The sequence below is a fragment of the Scardinius erythrophthalmus genome (assembly GCF_964197995.2).
Source record: "Scardinius erythrophthalmus genome assembly, chromosome: 23".
Lineage (NCBI taxonomy): Eukaryota > Metazoa > Chordata > Actinopteri > Cypriniformes > Leuciscidae > Scardinius > Scardinius erythrophthalmus.
The window spans coordinates 18,568,394-18,594,469 of NC_138243.1; the positions used below are offsets into that span (position 1 = coordinate 18,568,394).

Below are 26,076 nucleotides of genomic sequence, written 5' to 3' on the forward strand. Positions count from 1 at the left end.
TTCTGGGTACAATCCTACAGACCTGCTCGGAAAAGGGCACATTAGCGGGCTTTTTTTCTATTAAAAAAATAAAATAAAAGTGGGGGTGTTTCTAAGAAATATAGGTATTTATTCGAGAAATCCACTTTGCTCTCAAGCCTTTGGTTTTGCAGTTTTATCTTAAAATCACAGGCTCACAACACACATGCCTTTGATTTTCTATCATGATGGGGAATTTCCATTTCCTTTTAAAAATTCAGTAAATAATATTTTCAATCACCTAACCCTAAAAATTAACCTTACACACCTCTTCGTGAATTTTTACATTCTCTGTTTGCTGCCCTCAATGTAGGTGTTTCCACTTTTCACTATGCTTGTGGGGACTTTTGGTACCTGACCTAGACACACACACTTCTACAAAAGACCTGAACAAGTAAACACTCTGATCTGTGGTAAACTTCACATTTCTGCAGCTTTACCTACACTTTCTCTTACACACACACAATACCGCAACAACCCTATATGCAACCTTTCACATTAGACACACAAATTTGTACTCAAAATGGTTAAGTAGGTATGTACACACACACACACACACACACACACGCACACACGCACGCACACACGCACGCACACACGCACACACACACAAATAGATTTGAGTTGCATCATATTTTAGTGTGTACTTGGTAAAACCACAAAAGAACACAGAGAGATAAACAGTAATGACACGGTAAATGCAACTCTCAAATCACATCCAGTTCCTTGAATACATCTTCATTTTCTCTGAAGAAAAACAAGTCCATAAATAACCCAAATCTGCTGATATTCCCTCCACTTAATTTAGGGTCAAAAACATCATGTGGACAAAAAGTGAGGAAAATAATGTTTTTTTCTTCTTCATTGGAAACAGATTTGTAAGAAATTCCCTATAGCATCAGCAATTTTTGGAAAGTAAGAGAGTAACAAGCTGTTTTCAAAGTGGAGTGCTGATGCAATCTACATGTGCTGTTGCAGTTATGGCCGGGGTGATTGACGCTTTGCATTGTCAGATGGGGCTGCCCCGAAGACAGGTGTTCACAAGCCAAAAACAGCAGGACTGAACACCACCTATAGCATCCTATTTCCCTGTTGCAACACTACTGGCCACCGCCACAGCACAGGTGCTTGAAGAGTCTGGGGTTTAACACAATACACCATGTGTTTGTAATTCAACATACAGCAGATGGTAGTTAATGTGGATCTTAACAGCTCAATTTATATAACTCTACTTACAATCACTCTGTGGACAGTCTCTAAAAAACACTGCACAACATAAATGTACTACACATGAAGGTCTGTAAGTGTGCATGTACAGAGGCCCCATAAAAAACACTTAAGCCACAATTAAAATGAATTTCATGGAATTACACAACAAGATATTTATCCGAGAGGCCTTTAGAAACTTCGGCCTTAAGGTGATTTTTATCCATAGTAATCAATTGTCGAGTTCACGCGCGTGATCATAGGTAACTAAACCTATGCGCGTGAACTCGACAATCGATTACTATGGACTTCGACCGAAAACAGGAAGAAAATACAGGTATGTGCGCTGGCTGAAATAACATCATTTTTATTCATATCTTTCACATCTACTGCAGTCAGATTCACCCGTGTTCACTCTGAAGGAATCACTCACATTAGCTGTGCACTTGTAATGACACATCAAGGATGTTAAGAGGCTAAAAGCAGGTTTAAAACTTGCCCCATTGAAGTCAACAGGGTGCAAATTTTAAAAAGAGGATAACACGGTGTAGGCAACACCGATTTTTGTCGTTGTTCTTTGTATTGACAGCACTCCAAATTTACAAAAAATGAGCTCAATGTTAAAATGACCGGAGTTCTCCTTTAACTACAAACATGATTCACTAACATTTAACAACTATAGTGTCCAATACAACCCAATACAATATTTATAATTTATTATTTTAATTTATAGCAATAGTGTGTGTGTATATATATATATATATATATATATATATATATATATATATATATATATATATATATATAGGCATTTGGAAGACGCTTTTATCCAAAGCGACTTACATTGCATTTCAAGGTACACATTTTACAAAGTTATGACTTTGGCGTTGCAAGCGCCAGTGCTACTGTTTGAGCTACAGGAAAGCCCTCCCTATACACTATCGTTCAAATGTGTGGGGTCAATGATTTTTTTAAGGAAATTTATCAATTTATTCCAAAAGGATTCATTAAATTGATCAGAATTGACAGTAAAGACTTGCCTTTTTACAAAATAAAAAGTTTTTATTTATTTTTACAAATAAAAGCTGTTGTTTTGAACATTCAGTTCATCAAAACATGAGATTGTAGAGATTCACTGACTTTTGATGGCAGACTGTGGTATTGTCAAGTCTGAGAATTTGAGACATTTTTGTCTTTATTTTTAAAGAACTCAAACAAGATCTGTTATGAAACACAATTTTTTATTATTTTTTAGTTTAAGCAAAAGTCTTTAATTTGTTCTTGAAATTAATTTGATCTCTTTAGGAGAAACAATTAAGAAATGAAATCTGTTCTAAAAACTGTTTATCAGGAGCTCCACAGAATCAATATTCATAGTCGGGCTGCTATAGCCAAACCTTTGGTTACTTGTGCCAATGCCAAATGCCGATTTCAATGGTGCCAGCAGAGGAAAACGTGGGCTGTGGAAAATCTAAAACATGTTTTGTTCTCAGACGAGTTCACCTTCACTATCTTACCTACATCCGGGAGAGTTACAATGTGGAGAAAGCCCAAAGAAGCTTAACACCCGGACTGTTGCATGCCCTGGTTGCATGCCCTGCACAGGAGTGGATCAGTGATGGTCTGGGCTGCAATATGAGATTCCCTAGGCCCACAACTTGTGCTAAATGGGCGTATACACTGCAAAAGACTACCGGACCATTCTGGAGAACCATGTGCACCCAATGCACACATTGTACCCTAAAGGTGGGGCAGTGTATCAGGATGATAATGCACCAATACACACAGCAAGACTCGACTCAACGGTGGTTCTTCTATTAGTGTGTGAACTTGAGGAGGAACTGACTTCTTACATGCATGAAAAATAACATCAATATCAGTTGGTTTCAAATAATTAAAAAAGGAAGCTGTTTTGTTATCTAATGCAATGAAATGTACTTTTAAGTGTGGTTCTGTGTCCAATATGTTTAGGGGGCTTTATGTGCCCTAGACAGGAAGTTCTCATAAGCTGCTTCCCAAAAGCTGCATTAGTTTGCATGTATCTGTCTCTCTCAGTGTTTGTCTCCATCTCTCTCTCATTCTTTCTTTCTCACACACACCCACTCACAGTATTCCAAACAGTCCGTTTAACCATTATGGGATCTTTATGTGTAGTAGCGGTTCATATGAAACACTCTGGGTGGGCGTTATCTTCAGATTAGAAGGACCACAGGCCACAGGCCAATGACAGAGACAACGTCAGATCCATTACATGACAGGGCCAAATCACCATCTTGCACTGTCAACAAAACTCCATCCATAAACCAGGACCAACCTGAGCTATGCCATCAGATCTAGGGTGCAACTACTCATCCATGTGGAAAAACAATAACTAATACAAGAAAAATATAAGTTGCATTAAGGCAAGACACGATAGGGAAAAGCATTTTTTTTCATGCACTGGTCAATTTTGGGCAATTTGGCTTACTTAATGTCTTCTTTCAGACTACTGGGGAAAAAACATCCAAAATAGACATTTAAGTGTTTATTTCTTTACACTTGATCTATTCACATCTGTAGATTTTATTTTCATACACATCTTTTTGTTTTGTCCTTTTGCACCGAGCCAGAAATTTCCACTTCAGTAGCACTTACATTCACTAAACTAGAGGTTAGAAGAGTTTGTCATATATTATTCACCTGCTTTATATAACATGTTACTCCTAAAACATGGTGAAAACATACTTGATAAAAAGAGATATCCAAAATCCTCTATGTAAAAACCTTTAACTCTAATATGTCAGCAAAATGAAACAAGGATTTATACAATGCTAAGATTTCTATTCTGGAAAAGTGTGCATATTTAATTAGATAATACCTAATTTGCATATCTAAACATTACATTTCAGAAAACATGAACAACTGTTATAATGTACTGTGGTTAATGAACTGGGGAAAAATAGTAGTGCATATTAATTCAAATATTTAACCTATTCACCTGTAGTGTGTTGCGTCAAGTTCCACTTAAAAAGCCAAAAGCTAAATCCACGCGCCATTTAATGTCTTCCAGAAAGCATATATGGTTTTAAAACACATATTTAGCACATACAAGCTCAAGCTTAGTCTATGTTTGTGAAAGCGATCTCACAGTGAGTATAACAACAACAAGAAACATGTGGGCGTACAGCATCAACAACTCTCGTCTATCTAGGCCATTTAGCTCTGAAAACAAGATGATGGGAATTTCAGAGCAACGGACAAAGTCTGGACCCCATGATCTCATTTCGGCCTGTAATTTACCAATGGCACTACCACCATACTAATTTCCACAGTCAAACTGGCAATTTGATGTTTTATGGGAACTGTAGGTAGACACCTTGCAGACTATGTACAGGGTTTCCCCAGCGCACAGAACAAAGTTCTGACTTTCTCTCCTTGTTTGCATTTAACTCTTTCATTTTTCTGCTATACATCTAAGTAGTCCGCCCACCCTCTCTGACACACCGAAACCACACACACACACACACACACACACATGTGCATGTGCACACACACACCATTTTGCCTTTCCATTTGCTCACGGGCCTCCAGATATAAGTCAATGTCTTGAATTACTCACCCAATGAGGGCCACCATCTGCTCCACTATATGTGCTTGCTGAAGGAATCACAAAGACTTTCTGTATGAGAGAGAGAGAAGTCACTTCATCAGTTATCCATGTGCACATTTGGGAGTGGTACTGGGTGATACACTCATAACCACATCAGATGCCCCCCTATGGACCTTCTAACACAGCAAATGAGCAGGCGGTGGTCAGCAGAAAGAGAGTTTTTTCTGTGATCAGAGGTTAAAGCACAACATGACACATCTTAGAGCTGACAGACAAGGCCTTATACAGATGGCGTGAGCCTCACAAGGCCCAGGGCTACAGCTAATACACTCGCGGGAGGGGGGGGGGGGGGGACTTTACCAGGGCTACAGCTAATACACTCGCGGGAGGGGGGGGGGGACTTTAAAAAAAAGAAAAGAAAAAAAAGAAACAAAAACATGTCTGAAAACCTGACTGGAAGTATAGCAAGATCAAAGATGGCTCCTGTCCAGTCTGGATCCTGCTGACTCACAAGTTCAGCCATGATAAAAGGCAGGATGGGCGGCGTGGGTGTTTTGGGGGTCGGGGGTTTTGTTGGCTGGTGCCTGGTGCAACTCAATCAGTCAAGACTTACTCATTATGTTTTCATTCTGCAGTGTTTGTCACGTCTGTCATAGCTGATTCGCACAAAAACACTCTGCAATGTCTGGGGCCTGCATAATCACATCTGGAGGTACTTTCAATTAGTTGTATCACTTTATTTGTGCGATTAATATAGAGTATATGCTCTGTGTATAAAGTACATGCATACATTGTTTATTTTTTAATCAATTGTGGTGGGTTTAGGGGAATTAAGAATAATTAATAAATAAATATCAATTTTTTTTGTTATTTAATGATGTTTTATACGAGGGGTTAATATTATATATAAACAACCATTATATATAGTCAATTATAATTATAAAAAACTAAATAAAACATTAAAAAAAAAATAACACGTATATGGCGTATATGGTTATGTTGTTGCATACCAGCATGAATACATTTTCATATCCAATCATGATATACAAAACATGCTAATACTAAAACACACGTACAGAACCAGATCTCAGTAAGTGCTAGTCAGAATAGGTAAGGGTTAATCCCAATGAAATAAAAGAAAACATTTGAGACGAGTGTATCATGTTATATACAAAAACAGATTGTGTGTCGGAATACACCTGATCCACAGGTGAGGCCATTCAGACATAGTATATGTATGACTAACACTGACACACTCGCACATTTTCTGTCCGCCTCACCCTTCACGCACTTACATGCACACACATTCTGTCTGCCTTAAACTTCATATTTCTCTCGATCACACATATGTTCACACCCTCTCTTTTCAATTTTCATACACACCAATGCACACACTCCATCACTTCACATTCCCTCTGTCCTCCTCGCAAACTCACACAACTTTACCATAACGGTCCAAACAGTGCATATCTATTCTCACCACTGCATTTTTTGGTTCTAAATGTGCAGTTTAGCACATGAATACAATTATTATGAGAAATATCTATTAATTAGATATTAAAGAGACTTGAGAAAGTATGGTATTTGTACACAAACTTACATTTTCCTTAAAGAAAATAATTATTGTACGTCATAATGCAATGCTATAAGCAAAACAGACTTTGAGAGGAACGTCAAAATGGGGTTTTCAATGACAGATTAAAAAAACTACACATTTTCATGAGATTAATTTAATTTATGTATATAACAGCATGTTTATTTATCACTGCGAGGATTGATTTCAAATGATATTAAGGCAGTCATTTTCCATTTTCACTTTGAGTGTTTTGCCAGCTGTCATAACGGTTATGTTAACAAGCTGTGAGTAAACTCTGCTGAAATTACTAGACGAAAGATTTTCAGGCCGACTTCATCATCATGGTGACTGTGACGAGGAAACTCCCCCCCCCCCCAATCTTATCTGTAGGCATTTAGTGCACAGGTATTTAAATACACATACAAACATCTAAATACATTTTAAATGCACTGGCACAATAAAACAAGGAGTACCCTGTATGATAGGCTATATGTTAAAATTGAGTCTGACTTCCTAAACTTGCTTCCTAAACATCGTTCTACTGAAACTACTCAAGGTATGCATTACAGCATCTTTGGACAATTTCCACCATAATTTAATACATCTGAGTATGGAATGAATGTCCGGGTGTCTCAATCGAGAGGCTACAGCTGCAACTTTCACAAAATGGAGGCAGATAAACACAAAATGGCCGCCTCTGACTTTACTTTAGAGTCAAAGTTAATGTGAATGCTCCAGCTGGCATCCTGACTCCACAAATATAAAGTTATGGAAACATTATACTTTGTATATAAAAAGGATGAATACCATACGGTTATTTTTGTATTGATACATATATTTCTTTTAATATATGAGTACATATAGGCTACATATAGAGACATATTAATTGTTCATATATTCACAAACATATACAACTTTACAATAATGTACATTTCTCTTTTACCTATTTATTTGTCTTGGTTTGCATTTACGTAACTAAGAATAACTCAACACATGATTGTTGCACATTTTCTTAAATATCTGAATGTCAGACACAAGTTAATGTTTGTACTGTCAAATTCTTGTTAGATGACAATTGTGAATCTGAATCATACATATATAAACATATACAGGCAAGTCTGTGAACACACATCCCACAACCTGCATGACTGAAATAGTTTATTTTCAATGAGACTTTCAGTATCTCTTTTGTATGTTTGTGAGAAACAAAGTCTTTACTCACCTCAATGTCTGTCTTTACCACTGTTTTCCTTACAGCACTGAAAATAAAGTCCAGAAAGGGTTTGGGAATATGTCCAGAGCTGATCCATGACACAGATATGAGATCTGAAACACAAAAAGACCATAAAGGTGTAGGAAAGCACAAGGGGAAGAAACGTACAATTCTTTTGTTCTGAATATACATTTGAAATCAATGCAAGGCAATATAGTAACATTGATGTTTACCTTGTTCTTTATGAAAGTAAAATAGATAAGTCAGCATTAGTAATTAAATTCTGGAAAACACACAAGGAAGAGCAAGTATCCTTCAGTCCGATTCCATAATAAAATTGTGATTTTTTGAAAGTGGAAGCTCTGAATAAAACTACTCATCACTGTCAAACAGTGACATATTCTTGCTATTACTAATAACCTTGAAAGGTCTTCTATTCGTCAGAACACTAACAGAGACACGGGCAAGAATTCCTGAGGAATGTCTCAGATTGCAAAGTTTGTTCTGATTGCATGAGATCTTAAGAAGAAAAGAGTTAAAACAAAAAGTGTAAGAGAATAGTGCTATTATAAAAATTACTTAGACATAAATTAACATATCTGACTGTTGAAAATTGAGACATTAGACATTGAGTTTACCCTTACGAAACGGATGAAAAACTATTTTTAAACAGTTATCTTACTACCGAAAGGACATAACAGATAAAACAATATTTTAAAGTATCAAAATGATGCATTTGATGTGCAATAATATTCAAAGATCTGATGTGGTTTAACCAAAACACACATTATATATGAAAAATAGAAAAAGCATATTTAAAACTGAGCTTTTACTTTTTTTTATTTATTTTTTATTAAAAACTAATAATTAGAGATCAGTCAAATAATTTCACACAATTGTATAGAGACATTAGGAAGGGAAAAAGGTTTAAAAAACTGACGTTACTAATACATTTTTTTTTTAAATGCTCACGCACACTTTGTGGTCTTTGCAGAGCAAAACTAATTTTACAGAACTCTAAAAATGATTAACGTCTAGTTAATAAATAGTTATATACTACTATGCCAACAGGCACATAGAAATGAAGTTATGATAATACAGAAACAAATAAGAGAGTAACAAAAACAGTGATGAAAAATATATTTTGTCATTCGGTTTAACATAAGAACCGTTTGATTCAATTAAAGCTTAAATGAAATATATTTGAGGGATTTAGTAATACATTTAACACTTGTCACATTTGTTTTTTAGTCAATGAACCCGCTTCACCTAAACCCGTCCATAAAAGTGAGACAAATCTGAACAAACTGCTTGCTAAAATGATGCTTTTGTCATGCATCATTATTTTTTATTTTTGTATTAAAAAACATATCTGAATAGTACATCAAATTCTTGATGAAATAATAACCAAACTGCAGTGCAGAGACATTCTGACAATGTGCTAAATGTATTAACTCAACTAGGTAGTTCATTTAATCATTCCCAGTTTAAAATAACTCTAAACACTTGTCTTAAACTGTTTTCGATCTTAAAAAAATAAACCTTTAATTGTTTACTTCACAGTAATTTACGAATCTTATTTTGCAAGTTTTAATTATTTAACAGGATTTGGAAGGATTCTGTTAACACATACAGGACAAAATGTTGCCACATATTCAGAGAATATTTTACACAATCATTTAGTTTGAAAAACACACTTTTAAAATTGTTTGTGTGTTACAGATAACGTAAAAAAATGTCAGAATTAACTGATCTTGATGAAACAATTAGAACAAATCGTAGCATCTTAAGTATTTAAGGAATCAAAGGGAGGATTTAGGTGGATTTTAGCCAGCATACAAACTGACAAAGCAGGAGAAGAATAGATTAGAGAATATAGAAAATACATTGGGATGTTTTTAGCATGAAAAGATTTGTAACAGTTCAATGATAAGCTCTATTCTCTAAGTATGTTTTTGTTGTTGCATGATATCTCCCCACTAAATTAGAAGGGACTTCTACATTATTTGTAGAGAGAGAGAAAGAGAAGGTCTGTGTTCATTTAAGAGCAAGAAGTTAAACTACACTAATTACATCAACCTACTGTTCTGTAACACACTTAGAAAAAGAACAAGACAACTAAATACACATTTTTTAATAATTTGGTGTAATACTACTCTAAGAACTACATAATCTTATTGTGCAAATGCATATTTTTTGCAGGACTTGCTCCCAAAATATTAGAAACAGTAAAATGTCTTACCCAACACATTTCATTCTCATGCTCCATTCTATATAATTTTTACAAAACAAACATCCAAATGTTTAACCCTTACCAGAAAGATCCATGAACCTTTGAATGACATTATATTTTCATTGAATTGGAAAGAGGGACAAGACCAGACGCCTAGGTGCTTCCAGTGAGTCACAGAAGCTTTATTCCTCACAAAAAGCTATTTTACAGAAATGACAAGGACTTTCCAGCAGATACCCTTTCTGGGAAGAGGGGTGGTATATATATATATAAAAAACTATATAATTAAAAAGATAATGACAGGAAATTGTGTTGGATGTTTGTATGAATGCCCGCATTAATGTTTAGCAGACAGGAATACTTCTGATAAAGCAACAAACTAACAAATATGCAGATTTCATTTTATTTTATGCATTCATTACAGTTAAATGACGGGTTTAGATGGACAAGCAAACCAAGATAATCCTTTTAAAACAGTAGAATTTGCAGCTGGATTTGTGCTTGCTTTATTCATCATATATACATAGATATATCTCATAATCATGCAAAAGTTCATTTATTTCAGTAATTCAACTTAAAAGGTGAAACTAATATATTATATAGACTCGTTACATGCAAAGTGAGATATTTCAAGCCTTTATTTGTTATAATTTTGATGATTATGGCTTACAGCTTATGAAAACCTCAAATTCAAAATCTCAGAAATTTTATCATCATCAATCATCAAAATTATAACAAATAAAGGCTTGAAATATCTCACTTTGCATGTCATTTTCTATATAATATATTAGTTTCACCTTTTAAGTTGAATTACTGAAATAAATGAACTTTTGCACAATATTCAAATTTTTCGAGTTTCACCTGTAAGAGCGTCTTAATTTGTATTATGCAAATTAAACTTGTAAAAATAATTATTAGGCTAGTAAATAGACATTTAACGTGTTAACAAAATGACAACAATTATTCTTAATAATATTTACCTATTCATACAATTTAAAGAATTGTATGTAATTCTTCCAGAAATGCATTTTAACAATCATCTCAGGATCAATGCATGTTTTTCATTTAAATAATGTTTTACAGTTCAGGGCATACATATAATGCTCTAATTATCTCCAAAAATCGAAAATAAATGTTTAACACCCACTGATCATAAAAATGAGCAAAGGCACTGAGAAAATCACTGACAGGTGGCAAATACAATTAATATATTGATGGCATGGGCCAATGAGATCATCTTTAATTAATTTACTGTACACAGGTTGAGAATGCTTTTTGCTGCTAGAGATAAAAGTACATTAGCACTCGATATAATACTCGAAGGGCATGGGAGGGGATTTTTACTGAATCAAACCTAATATGGACATCAAATCGGTCCAAGAAAAGCTGTCTGGGGAGAGAAAGGAGGGGTGACGGGAAGCAGACAGAACAGCTGTGTTTTGATTGGACAAACTTGAAAATTCCAAATTTGTTCTGTCCAATCACAAAGACTGGCTGGACACATAGCAACAGCACATTTCATTCCATTGCCGTTCTCTCTCTCTCTCTCTATAGATTCTACTGTTCATTTTTACAGTAAACCAGACATAAAAATGGCTGTCGAAAATGTCAGGTTGGTGAGAGAGGAATGTCTTTTGTTCAGAGCTTGAGCGCTCTGGATCAGCTCTAAACCGCAGGATGAAAGTGTTTGATTAAAGAGCAACATTCATGCCCATCCCCATTACAAACACATCATTCTGCTCCGAGCAGTGAGTCACTTTCAGTCGGGCACAAGAAACTGCTGAGTAATGTCAAGACTAAATCACTGCATTCAGGCCCAGTCACAAGTCTCTCATCTGTCTTCAAAGGTATCTTTTATCTCCAGACATCTGTATACACTATCTCTCGCCGTCCATACCCCACACAGAACAGATGCGGCAAAATGTGTCAATGCCCAATATGGCAAGTAAACGGACCCCATATGGCGGACAAAGTTATTCTCAGAATGTTTCGTATTGCTGACTAATTCCCCTTAATCATTTTACCCAGAAAACAACACAGAAAACTGATGAGAGCTAAATCGAGCAGCTATTTCAGCGTTTTATAGAGCGGTACACATGTAATCATGCCGTTATGTGACGTATTCATAATTCTAGTGGGAAGTTTCCTTCTCTAACCACAACAGTGGCCATCTGACATGATGAATGAATAACCAGGCTGGTTGTTCTTTTTTATTTCAATCTATTTCAATCTTTTTCTCATGCACATGGAAAATTACCATTTGGCAAAGCGTTCAGCCACCACAACCTCCCTGCATTTACCAGCTCCGACCCAGCATCCCTCAGGGCAGGGTTTACCAGCAATTACATTTAAGAGATCTCGTCAAAGGTGCGCCTTCAGTAAAACCATGGGAGACAGTTTCGGCTCTCTGATATGTTTCCAGCACTATTCAGCTGTTTTTTGTTTTTAAAGCTATTGATGTTGGTCATCATCACCTTTATGTTGTTTACTTAGGGCTTGTTTTCAAGTTCAGAAGTTCAGAGGGCATCTCATTTTCTGGAAGCAATTTTTGCATTATTTTGGCCGGGACATCGATTTACCAGAATCCATTGCTGGAAAGGCTTCTGATTCTGATTAGATCAGATTACCATTAAAATGCTCTACTTAATAAATTTTGCGAAGCACCATAAGTCACAACCTGCTTTTGTTACCAGAGAAATGACGAGAATTGACGCATATAGACGAAAGACTTCCCTAATCCACATTTGCACCTAATAATATTCCTCTTTCCACGCCACATTCTACAGTTACAACTTCCCCTTACGTCAATAGCACCTTGGTAACAATAGCAACACTCCTATACATACATCAACATTTACCTGAGCCCGACTTACGCTAATAGAGCTCATTTGAAGAGACAGTTAACCCAAAAATTTGAATTCTATGATCATTTATGTATTTTCTTTTTTCTGTGGAAAACAACTTTTTTGTGTATATAATGGAAGTCAATGGGGACCAAAACAACACTTTCATTATAAGGATTTGTATATATATATATGAAGAGTTCAGATGCAAAAGCCTCTAAGTGCCATCTGAAATTTCTTCTAGAATGATCATTTTTATCAAGCTCGTATATTTAAATTCAGTAATTTCACTTAAATTGCAATGAAAATTACCTATTAATTGTCATTTAAGTGAACTGAACTTAAATATATGAACTTGATAAAAATGATCATTCTAGAAGAAAATTTCAGATGGCACTTAGAGGATTTTGCATCTGAACTCTTCATATATACATATATAAAATTTATTTATTCAAAAATCTCTTGTGTTTCACAAAAGGAAAAAAAAAAGTCATACAGGTTTTTAATGACAGAAGGGTGAGTAAATGACAGAATTTTCATTTTTGGGCGGCTAACTAACCCTTTAACACCAACTCTTTTGTCTTTTATTAATTTAATAAAGGCAAATTGCTCAGGTAATAGATTTCGATGAGGTTATTTGGATCGTTTTCCATGTTCATTTGCATGGAATGTTAATTGTTCCGTCTGTGGAGCAAGTGAGTTTGCAAAAGCAAATATTACGGATGATCTAATATGATCCAGAAAATCAGACCGCCAGCTGGGAGAATCACAGGAAGACCGTAATCAGGTTATAAAGTAAATTGTACCTCCACCACCACCACCACCACCTTTCTCAGATTATTATCCCCTTCTTTTTTTCTTTTTGAATGAAACCCTTTCAGACAGGCACCAAGACAAACGTCTCTGGCACAACATGCCGCCAAATATCAAAGTCCATTATACGAGCTCTCTCTCTCTCTCTCACACACACACACACACACACACACACACACACACACACACACACACACACACACACACACACACACACACACACACACACACTCTCTCTCTCTCTCTCTCTCTCTCTCTCTCTCTCTCTCTCGCTCTCACACACACACACACTCACTCTCTCTCTTTCTACGGCGTAGCGCAGGAAGTGATTATGTGTGCCTGACGTAATCGGACCGTTCCAGGGAGGGAGAGACGAAAAAAATTCAAATCTATATATCACAAGGAGGAAAAAAATGTGCACCCTGGAGTCCACGTTGACAAATTCTTTAACAAGCTGTGGTCAAAGGGAAGCTGGTTGAAGACTGACTCAGCCCCTCCTTTCAGCAGTTTACTGGAAACACGGGGGGAGGCAGGGGGAGGAGGGAGTTTCAGAGAAGTCACATGACCCATAAAGGGCAGGGCTAACCACAGCTCCGGGAGGAGGAGAGGAACAGAGGAATCAGGGCGAGGGGGAGGCAGATACACCCCCTTACCCGAGCAGATGCCTGCGAATCGGGTTACTTACTCGACTGCCTGGGAGTTGGCAGGGGAGAATTCACAGACAAGCTAACCCTTTAAGTGCTGGAGATAATGACTCATAAAACAAAATTAGCATTTCTTAACAGTGCTTGTTCAACTTAAACAAGGAAGTAGACATCTTTTTAACAGTTGAAAAAGAAGGTTCTTTTTAAAACAATGCACTCCTGTGACTAAAACAGCTGGTCGTGACTATAAACGGATGCAGCTGATGATGCCTTGTCGCTTTGTGCCAGCCTGGCTCGTGTGTGTTCAGTCACACACGTGCGATATGTCTGGTGCACTCTAGAAACCAATCATGACGACACAGACACTTGACATATAATCCCATGCCCTTGACCTTTGGGCAAAGGATGTCTGGAACCATTCTGTTAGACTTAGAGACGTCACACAAACACAGAAACACACATATAAACAAACAAATGAGTAAAACACGCAAAAACCCATTTAATAATTTCCTGTGCGCTGTCAAAGCTGAAAAAATCGATAAAACAAATATTTGCAATGCTTTTGTGGATATTGTCCTGGACAAAACGTAGTTTACAAAAAAGCATTAGAAAGCAAGCTAAAATCAAATCCGTTTTGGAAAAATGGACCCGCATCATCTTCGATCGCAACGCTACTGGAGGATGATTTCAGATTCAAAGTGGCAGAAGATTTCGGCAGAAGAAAGCCACAGAAGAAGAAGAAAGCGTGCCGTCTTCAGTCACAGAGCAAATGAGGAGTAAAACGAGAGATTTGGGGGGAATCAGGCTTCAGACTGCACAGGGAAACTCTCCTGCAGCGCCAGAAAGAGATGCTGGGATCCAGAAGCGGACGTCAGAATGACCAAACAGCGACAGAGAGGGAGTGAGAGATAGAAAGAGGGAGAAAGAGAGAGAGCGAGCACAGGAGAGAGACAGAGAGGTAGAGAAAGCAATGGAGACACATCGCAACTTGAAAAAGTCAGTTGAGAGACCTGAAAAATTAATGTTAGTTTTCTTCAAACAACTATATTCTCAATTATATATACATCTTATATATATATAATATACTCTTTCGGTATTGTGGAGAAATGTGAGGGTAGGACAACACAAATAGACACACAGATAAACATTTATAAATAATAAATACACACACTTATTCAAATATATAGCAGCGGCTCTCAACTGGTGGGCCGTGACCCCATCTGTTTTGATGAGTCACAGACTAAAGGAGAAACTATGCTGAATGCAATTAATAAAATGCAACTAATCATCAAAAACAGTTATGATAGCAAAATAAATATGCTTTTAGGGAGGAGAAAACTCCTCCCATATCTTATGTTGTTGGCTGTGCGTCCAATCAAATGCTACAGTGCAAATAAATCTGTTAAAAGTTAGCCAAATTAAATGCCTACATGTCCTCAGTGTGTTTTGTGCAGTAAATTACTGAAATCTTGCAATATCAATACATTTCAAAATGTTAAATCCTTTTTTTACTCTACTGCATAAGTTCACTTGAAGACTTGAAGCAAAACTAGTTTTTGAACCACCATTTCTGAGATCACATACATTACTACTAGTTTGAGTACCAGGCCTGCCTTAATGTAGCAATGATGTAAAAATAATACCAAAGCAAACAGATACCAAACAAATATGGGCTTGCACATTTGATGGAAAAATGTGTCTAAAAATCTAAATGATTTTTCTATAAGTGTTGAGGTGCAGAGTAATTCAGAAACAAAATGACCACGACAAATGAGTCACGATACATACTTCCATCAGTGACGGTTTGAGGTTAACACCAAGATAAAGGTTCCCTATAAGTCTGACATGACTAGAAACTTACCATTCATGAGAAAGACTGTTGAGAAAGACCTACATCTGTCAAAACATATGTCATAACACAAATACACACAATGTGTTCATAGATATTTGTATTAGTTGCTTCAAGATAACATTTTTAAGATGGGTGCGAAAAAAAAGAAGTGAAATTTGATATTTTCAATTTCTGAGGAAATATTGCCCATGCAAAACCCTACTCCATAATGTCAGCACAATCGCCAGGGTGGTGCTATGCAGTCGCTAAAGTGGTTAGAAAATTGCTATGCCATTGCTACTATGTTCTGAATGGTTAGCAAGGTCTGAATGGTTAACAGGTTGTTATGGCATTAGAGTGGCCTGAAAGGTTAAAAAGCGGTTTCCATTTCTAAAGTGTTCTGAACAAGTTGCTACGCCATGTTCTGGATGGTTAGTTAGTGCATTGCTATGCCATTGCTAGGGTGTTCAGAATGGCTAAGTTGCTATGCCATTTCAATAGTGTTCAGAATGGTTAACAAGTTGCTTTGTCAATTCAAGAGTGTTCAGAATGGTTATTAAGTTGCTATGCCATTTCAAGAATGTTCAGACTGGTTAACAAGTTGCTATGCCATTTCAATAGTATTCAGAATGGTTAACAAGATGCTATGCCAATTCAAGACTGCTCAGAATTATCAAGTTGTGATGCCATTTCAAGAGTGTTCAGAATGGTTAAAAAGTTGCTATGCCATTTCAAGAGTGTTCAGAATGGTTAAGTTGCTATGCCATTTCAAGAGTGTTCAGAATGGTTCTTAAGTTGCTATGCCATTTCAAGAGTGTTCAGAATGGTAAACAAGTTGCTATGCCATTTCAAGAGTGTTCAGAATGGTTATTAAGTTGCTATGCCATTTCAAGAGTGTTCAGAATGGTTATTAAGTTGCTATGCCATTTCAATAGTGTTCAGAATGGTTAAAAAGTTGCGATGCCATTTCAAGAGTGTTCAGAATGGTAAACAAGTTGCTATGCCATTTCAAGAGTGTTCAGAATGGTTCTTAAGTTGCTATGCCATTTCAAGAGTGTTCAGAATGGTAAACAAGTTGCTATGCCATTTCAATAGTGTTCAAAATGGTTATTAAGTTGCTATGCCATTTCAATAGTGTTCAGAATGGTTCTTAAGTTGCTATGCCATTTCAAGAGTGTTCAGAATGGTAAACAAGTTGCTATGCCATTTCAAGAGTGTTCAGAATGGTTATTAAGTTGCTATGCCATTTCAATAGTGTTCAGAATGGTTCTTAAGTTGCTATGCCATTTCAAGAGTGTTCAGAATGGTAAACAAGTTGCTATGCCATTTCAAGAGTGTTCAGAATGGTTCTTAAGTTGCTATGCCATTTCAAGAGTGTTCAGAATGGTAAACAAGTTGCTATGCCATTTCAATAGTGTTCAAAATGGTTAAAAAGTTGCTATGCCATTTCAATAGTGTTCAAAATGGTTATTAAGTTGCTATGCCATTTCAATAGTGTTCAGAATGGTTATCAAGTAGCGATGCCATTTCAAGAGTGTTCAGAATGGTAAACAAGTTGTTATGCCATTTCAAGAGTGTGCAGAATGCTTAAAAGGTTGCGATGCCATTTCAATTGTGTTCAGAATGGTTAAAAAGTTGCGATGCCATTTCAAGAGTGTTCAGAATGGCTGTTGCCATTTCTAAGGTGTTCTAAACAAGTTGCTACACCATTGCTACTATGTTCTGAATGGTTGGCTAACACATTGCTATGCCATGTGGTGGCCTGAATGGTTGATAGCATGTTGCTATGCCATTTCTAGGATGCTCTGAATGGTTATCATGTTGCTATGGCATTGCTACATTGTTTGAATGGTTGTCAACACATTGCTATGTGGTTGCCTTAATGTAAGTCTATGCAATTGTTTTGCTTCGAAAAGTAATAGCACACCTCTCCTCAACAAATAGCACAAACGGTGCAGGACGACTTATGTGTTGTTTTGAACAAGTGTTTGATCAATTCGTGAAATAAAAAGACATAAGATTGTGGGATTCTTTGACACCAGTTTCCAGAACAGTTGGTTGTGTTTACAAGTGGATGAGGCTATTGTGGTTAAACTCCTCTCAGTCATTATCACAGTTGCCATGGCGACAGGTCACCTATTGGTTGCAGATTAATCAGAGAGATAAACCATGTGATAGGTTTCCTTGGTAATGCCTATAAATGATAGGCAAAAAGCCACCACCTCTTCCTGGAGTATTATGGGATTGTGCTATATGTGAAATTTCATTCATTCACGAGTTGCATGCCGAGTTTGTTTAAATCCCTAACCATAAGTATTAGTACTAGCAGTGATGCTTGTTTAACCAAACGCCTCTAACAATATTCAATAGAAGTTTTGAGAAAAGGAGAACAAGAAACAGGCATCATGTGAAACATGGGGGTGTGGTTGTGGATTGAATGCAGGAGAGAAAAGAGGAATAAAAAGAGTGCTGAAATAAAAGATAGCAAGAGAATAAGCAGGTCAAATGAAAAGGTGAGAGAGAGGCAGGCATAAATGTGATATGACCCACCTGACTGCTCTTACCATTGTTGAGTGGAACATTTCTGCAAACTTCTCACAGCCTTCATCACACGGGCCCGTCCCTGACAACACGGCAGCCCGGGCCGTGAAGAACGCAGGGGCCTCCCCTATCGCCATTCCCACACCCTACACCCTGTGAACACACGCACATGATCAATGGCATTTTATGACTGTATACATGACTGCGCATAAAAAAGGAGTCGTGTGATTTAGGATTATTTCATCTGAAATCAAAAAGCATTGTTCCGTGGCATATCGAATTATGACAGCTTAAGTTCAGACGAGTTTTCTCCTCTCTCGACCTGTTGTCATGCTGACATTAATAGGTCTGTTATTTAATCTGGACATCCTGCCTCACATCCTGTCTCTTCAACACAACTGGCTTTGATGGTAGCCGACACTGCATTACTCACATAGCAGTTGGCCCTAATCTCCTGGGCAGCTGTCCTATTCAATGCCACTCAGTAGGAGGTGTTTGGTTAGTGTGAGTGTGTGTTCCACCTGCCCCTTGGGTGGGGAGTGTGGAAAGCCCACTAATGTCTACAGGGGGTTTGCAGGGTGGCACAGGAACAGATGAGCTCTGCAGGAGAGGAGAGCTCCACTTTCCCTGATAAACCGCCTCCAACATGGATGGATGGGTGTTGTGTGAGCGCGTGTTGAAGCAAGTAACCCTTGCCCTGAGAACTCTCACCTTTGAACAGACAGGAACACGCGTTTGTGTGTGTATATGCAGCATGAGTTCTGCCCCTTTCACCGTAGAAAGCCCTGAGGGTGAAAACACACACACAATAATGCGTAGTTAATGTCTCTCCTGCCAATGACAGTGCTAAAAACAAGAGTTATGACATCGTCAGTCTCCTGAGACTGGGCGCAGCCTGGCAGACAGTCTGGCACTGCCAGGTGTTTTGAGACCCATATTGCCTTCACTCTCGGTTTGCTTTACACAAATGAAACTAACACAGGTTAGGCACAGACTCAGAATTAAAAAAATATATATTTTGGATGGGTATAAAATAAATCCATTTAGGAAACCCAACAAACACAGGCTTTTGACCTTGTCTGAATGCATTTAAATGTAATTTGAAACTATAATATCAACATCTACATTATTCTTTGTATTAAATCTCAATGTATGAATCAAATATGAATGTACGCAATTTTTGTATTAATCTCAAAGTGTATCAAACTGTCAACTTCCGAAAGATTAAAAAAAGTGTTACTCACTGAAAAAGTACACTTGTTACATTATTTCTTCATCTGTGGTGATCAAACAGGGAAACTGCTAATTGTACATTATGAACATACATAATTGCACAATAAATGATTGTACAATTTCAAATTGTGGCTTTACTATTTAATTAACTACCATTTAATATTTGGCAGCTCATGTAAATAACTGCAACACAAATTTGAAAAAGTATTTGATACATATAATAAAATGTATATTTTATCAAAACCAATGTTGTGAGTTTGGGGCAGAACTACATGTTTGTCTGACCAATGGCAGACAGATGGAGTGTTTGAAACACAGTGTTTGTTACACAGAAACTGCATACCTCACCTTTAACATTATGAGTCTATTATGCCATTTTGCCTTCATTAGACAGGGCAGTATAAAATAACAGAAAAGATGAGTGACTTATATAGCCTTTATAGCGTATATAGCGCAGGCCGAACTCAACCCTACATCCCCACAAGCACTACAGTTGCAGCAGGCAAATGTGCCAAATGCTGCACCCTGACAAGCACAACATTTTGTACAGTGCAATATGATATTTATTTTTCACAGAGATTTCTACAAGAGCAGCACATCATGAATCATTAACAATGAGTGTACTACAAAATCATAAACACTGAATGCGGCAAAACATATTTACTGTGTGGAACAAACATCCTGATGTTCTCTCTATATCTATATCTATATATCTATATATCTCTATATCTAAAACTAGCAATTTCTATGAATTCATGATTAGAGATTTATATACATACAGCTCATGATACATGCTTTGGAATATGACTCATCACTGCTCCTTTTGCATGTCTTAAAGTTGTTAAACAGTTCTGGAGAAAGTCTATTTTGCACATGACCCGTTGATAGACATGAAGTGATAATGACGTCACAGATATTCGAGTGCACTTCTCATTTCTGAGTGGAAAAATAGCTCAAGAGCATCATTTACTGGACGCTTCTCTTCATTTCTTCAAACAATTGCAACCAAAGCGCCGTTTTTCTCTGTAATCAAAACTTCCCCAAAATTTTCTAAGAAAGCAACACATGCCTTTGGACTGAAGACAGATCTACGTGGGGTTACAATCAGCCAATCAGTGATTCCCGCATACTAGGCTTATTATCTGCACGCTAGGGCAAGGTTAAGAACTCGGGGTGCTAAAGATCATAATCTTTCTCCAATTATTTCAAACAAGCTCGATTTTTTTGGGGACACCTGATGGTCTTAATTTTAGATTTAAAAATGTAGATTTCTAATATAAAGATGAAATGATAACAGGACAACCTGTAACATAGCCCTGAGGTTTAAAGTCACAACAGTGAATGTGCGCAAACGCTGCATACGTACATAATAAATGAGGTGAGTGGCAGGAAGATGGTAAGAACATTTCTAGATCAGTCTGTACCATCTTTGCCTTGTCAATAGAATCACTTCCTCATTGGTGTCGCGCATACGCGGGTGTGATTGGAGGAGCGCGTGTTTAAAGGAACAGGTTGTACTACTCATAGTAAAAAAATGCTAAACCACATGTCTGGTGTGAGAAGTGTGAAACCACTAGTAAGCAGCAGCAAGCAGCAGCAGGGAAATTCGCAAACATTGACAGGTTCTTTCCCCACCACACACACTTATCATTCAGAAAAAAATAGACCTCAATGAAATAAGACCTTAGTATTAATAGCATTAAACTGGGTCATGAATCACAAGCAGGCCCAGACAGAATCTGCAGCCTTTTTTGGCTGTTCTTTCGAATCTGCTGAATTCATTTTAACATGTTAAAAAAGCTCATTGGTAGCTAAACGCATTCTCAACCAGCCAAAATATAACTGGTCCGAAAGTCTGAGATTAGTCAACATATGGAATTGTGGGGTTTCTGACAAATTCAAAACGAGGAAACTTTATGATATAAAATATCAGAGATATAAGAAATATCACACTATTTATCAGTCACTAATACTGTGGCAAACTTGAGGCATTGACTATATGATTTCCTTGCCTCCAGGCAGCTGTGTGACTCTTCTGCTGTCCAGATCTGGTTTGGTGGTGAGTTACACTCATGAGCAGGCAGCATCACATGGGCTAGATGACGACACTGCAAGACAAAAAGAGGGAAAGTTCTGGATAAGCATTAACAAATATGCCTACATGATTTTTCATATTAAAAAAGACTATACCAAAAAAAAAAAAAAAAAAAAAATTGTCATCATTTACTTATTTGGTTCCAAACCTGTATGACTTTCTTTGTTCTGTGGAACTTTAAAAGAGAATTCAGAATGTCTGAGCTGTTATCTTCCACACTGTGAAAGTGAATGGGAATCAGGGGCTGTGAAGCTACAAAGCATTTTAAGTCTGATGACGCCGAAGAAGTTTTTATATTTATATTTTATTTTTTTTAAAAGTCAGAATCTTGCTCTGAAAATCTTGCCTGACAGTTGTGGCCACCATTCACTTTCATTGTATGAAAAAGAGAAGTTTGGACTTTCTGCTATAAATAACTTCTTTTGTGTTTCACATGAAAAAGTGTCACATGGATTTCCAAAGACATAATGGTAGAATTTTCATTTTGGGTGAACCGGTCCCTAGATAAATCATTTGAATATTAATATTAACATTATTAAAAAAAATGTAATAAGCAAATTTTTTTTTTGTTACTTTTTATCTCACCACTAAGCACAACAGTGGTTAAAAAGAAGACATCTTTTAATTTATATATATATATATATATATATATATATATATATATATATATATATATATATATATATATATATATATATATATATATATATATATATATATTGTATTCATGTTGGCTTAATATATGTTTTTAATGTTTATAACATTTTGTTCCAAAAAATAATAATTCTGAAAATGTACAATAATTAAGTACTAAAGTATACAATACTTTCCTTACATCACAAATACCTGTGTCATTATGATTTTGTTTTGTTTCGTTTTTTATGTTTTTGTTTTTACAAATGAATGTTTGATGACCACAGTGATGAGGGTCTATGAGTCCTCCCCACTTTATGGCTTACTTGTCACATTACAATAAAATAGCATGTTTGGTGATGCCACACCAACTTTTCACACTAAAGTTTTTCAAATAGTATAATATTGTATATGAATGAATGAATGAATGAATGAGACATTTATATAGCGCTTTCATATCATATCATGCATTTCAGGGGATCTCCTCAACCACCACCAGTGTGCACTGCAGCATCCATATATATATATTATATATATGTGTGTGTGTTTCATATTTTTTATCTATTTCTTCTCCAAATATGTCAGCCTTTAAATGAAACAACAAAATAGTAATTAATTCAGAAATTAAAAACATATGAGGTGGTGTAATGCTGCAATGTTTCGCACAAATTGCATTTGAATAGCTTTTTAGATCGAGACAAAAATGAACGTCATATCATTAACCCTAGTAACACATGAGTGGGAGACAGAAATGGAGGGAGGTGATAATTGGAAACCCAGGGGGGCAGAAACGAGCCCCGGATCAAAGGAAGAAAAGAAACTCTGGGGAAGAAACGGCCGTTATAAGGGTGAGTGTCCTGCACCTGTGCCAAAAAGCCACAGAAGCATGAATGAGCATCAGAGAACTTTCCGTTATACACACACACACAACAAAAGCACAGAAACACACACATTCACTGCTTCTCTGTAATCCATTCATATCACAAATACAGATATGATGTGTCACCAGCCAACTGTGGCTCCATGTAAGGTATGCATGGCGAGAGTGGGAGAGATGATGCAGAGTGACCCCGTGACCTTAATCAGAAGCTCTCATTACCCTACCTAGTTCCCTAAGTTGTGAATCCAGGCACTAGCAATGGCCTTTACTGTCAACGCTGGGACACTGGTACCTCAATCATCTGCGACACAGTGCACCTTTGTCGACATTAAACAAATAAAAAAAAATACAATTTCATTACATACAAACTAACAAATAAAGCATAAAAAGAGGGTATAAGAATCTTATTTCTGCATAAAACTTAAAAGATTTTTTTCCTTTTCATGCACATTATATTTTCAAGACACAACTGAATGATTACTACATTTACACACAGGGTATTTTTATGGTACTTTGAGGGAGGATGGTACTTTTATGATACTTTCAAACTGGAACTGATAACCTACAAAGGGGTTCCCTGAAGGGGAAAAAATTACAAAAAAAGACTTTTTACATAATATTTTAATGTCATTTACAAAATTTGACGTGCAAACTTAAGATATTATTGATATGTAATGTAGGCCTAATAACTAGTTTTTACATAAACTATTTTTTTATGAGGAAGAAACATATGAACATATAGTTTTCTGAAAATTGTTCAATTGTTTTCAGAGACAAAAAAAATATATATATATTTTGGCAATGATTTTATTATATTTTATTTTATTTACAATATCACAGTATTTATTTTTCCATACAGTAGCTATAAATGGGTTTTATGCTCTGATATATGTACAGAGAAGACGTAAAAGTCGAGTTACAGTGTCGTCTGATATTATTACTTTTACATGAGCACAGCTGCAGTTGGCCATGTTTGTTTTGATTCTGCCGTGTTTTTTCCCTTAAAGGAGTCAGAAAAAAATCTGAATGACTTAGCACATGAAGGAAAGAACGGAATTCTGATGATAAATCCTGAGCTTGTTTCAACACATCTTTACACACACACACACACACACGCACAGCTGATGACCAACATCCAGCCTGTCCCGACAAATCGCGAAGAGCACAATATTTGAATTGACGACGATACATTCTCCGACACAGAACTGACATGGAACTTCAGCAAGGCTCAACGCCATTGGCCTTTTGATTGTGTAAACATCGTGGCTCTTTCAGGTAGTTTGTTTAGGACTGATTGGTTATTTAGCAGGGTGTAAGAGAGGAGTGCTCGCTGACGCACATTCTACAAACAGGCCAGAGGAGGATTATGCAATTGAATGCTGAAAAGGCCTTTTGCAATAGGGCGGGGATCTGACTTCCGGTACAAAGTAGGGCAAAACCATCAAGACTAACCCAGGACAGAGAAACAGATCCTTTAATAATGGCATTAACACCGGCGGGCATATTCCCTTCGAGTCAGGAATGCTTCTTAGAGTCTGAATCATCTGAGAAATCATATCAAACTGTCACTTGTTTTCATATAGGCTTTAATGAGTCAGAGTATTCCTGATATTGAGCAAAGGCGAGAGCTTCCTCAAATCTAATGAGTTTGTGAGCATTACACAACAACGCAAGTGATTCTGAGGTTCAGTTTCCACCTTAGAGAGGATTTGTCGCAACGGCCCATTACGCCAAATGAAAGGAAGATGTTGTAATTGCTTAACAATGAAGAATTCACTTTTTAAAACTGTGATAATCAGAGAAAAAGAACCAGATGTAGTTAAACCTAATTCAGTATTATTATCAAAATGCACGGAATGACTTTCGCTTATAGGCCCTGTAAATGTGAGACAGATCCAAAAAAAGTGAGAAGATGGTAAAATGTGATTAAATGATTGACTCATCATTGATTAAATGTGAGAACTTATGAGCATTTCTGACTGTATTGCGTGCATTAGAAGTGTTCACCTCTGACCTGGTGCTCTTTTCAACTTCACGTTCAGAGGTCTCATTGTCTTCATCTGTGTGTAGAAATAATATAGTGGGGAGATGAACAAATAGAGCAGAACATGTGTTAAATGAAAGTCTTAGTTGTGAATAGAAGATAGGTGTGTTTACTTAAATGAATGTATAAACTGAAGTTATAATAATTAATTTCCTTACTCTGTATACATCCTTAAAGATTAGGTGCTCTCAGTGTTTGAAGGTATGAATAAAAAAAAAATTGAAGTTCAAATTTATATTCAGTGGATTCTAAAGAGACCACAATAATCTTTTTCTATATAAAAACAAGAAATAAATGTTTTAGAATTTTAAAACATCTAAAACTAAGAAAAGGAAATATTTGATTATATATAAATTTACTGTATGCTACTTCAGTACATTTGACACACCGAATTATATCGATAACATGATCTTTAGGTAAAATAAAAAGGGAAAAACCAAATACTAAAACTTTTTTTTACCTTTTCACTCAAATTGTTAAACTGGTCATTTAATTTGCAACACAAAAAATCATTTAAAAATCAATGCAAAACAGAAGAATTTTCACTAATGGACTTTGTAATTTGCACCCCACAAAATATATTAATATATTGCAGGTGCAGTTTACAGCTTTTTACAGTCTGTGGTGTGACAAATAATATAAATTCTCTGAATTAATATATAACATTAAAACTGCATGCAATTA

General features: G+C 36.4%; 1 protein-coding gene across 1 annotated transcript in view; it reads right to left on the reverse strand.

Annotated features, from left to right (window-relative positions):
- Window positions 1-19,155, reverse strand: part of LOC308683424 (uncharacterized protein) — a gene marked incomplete at its 5' end in the record, with an annotated part of 38,702 nt that extends 19,547 nt beyond the window's left edge. The window contains 4 exons of the mRNA XM_081353896.1: window positions 4,823-4,882; window positions 7,612-7,715; window positions 18,531-18,557; window positions 19,029-19,155. Coding sequence (XP_081210022.1) covers window positions 4,823-4,882; window positions 7,612-7,715; window positions 18,531-18,557; window positions 19,029-19,155 — 318 coding nt within the window. The remainder of the gene's footprint in view (window positions 1-4,822; window positions 4,883-7,611; window positions 7,716-18,530; window positions 18,558-19,028) is intronic.
- Between the last annotated feature and the right edge of the window lie 6,921 nt (window positions 19,156-26,076).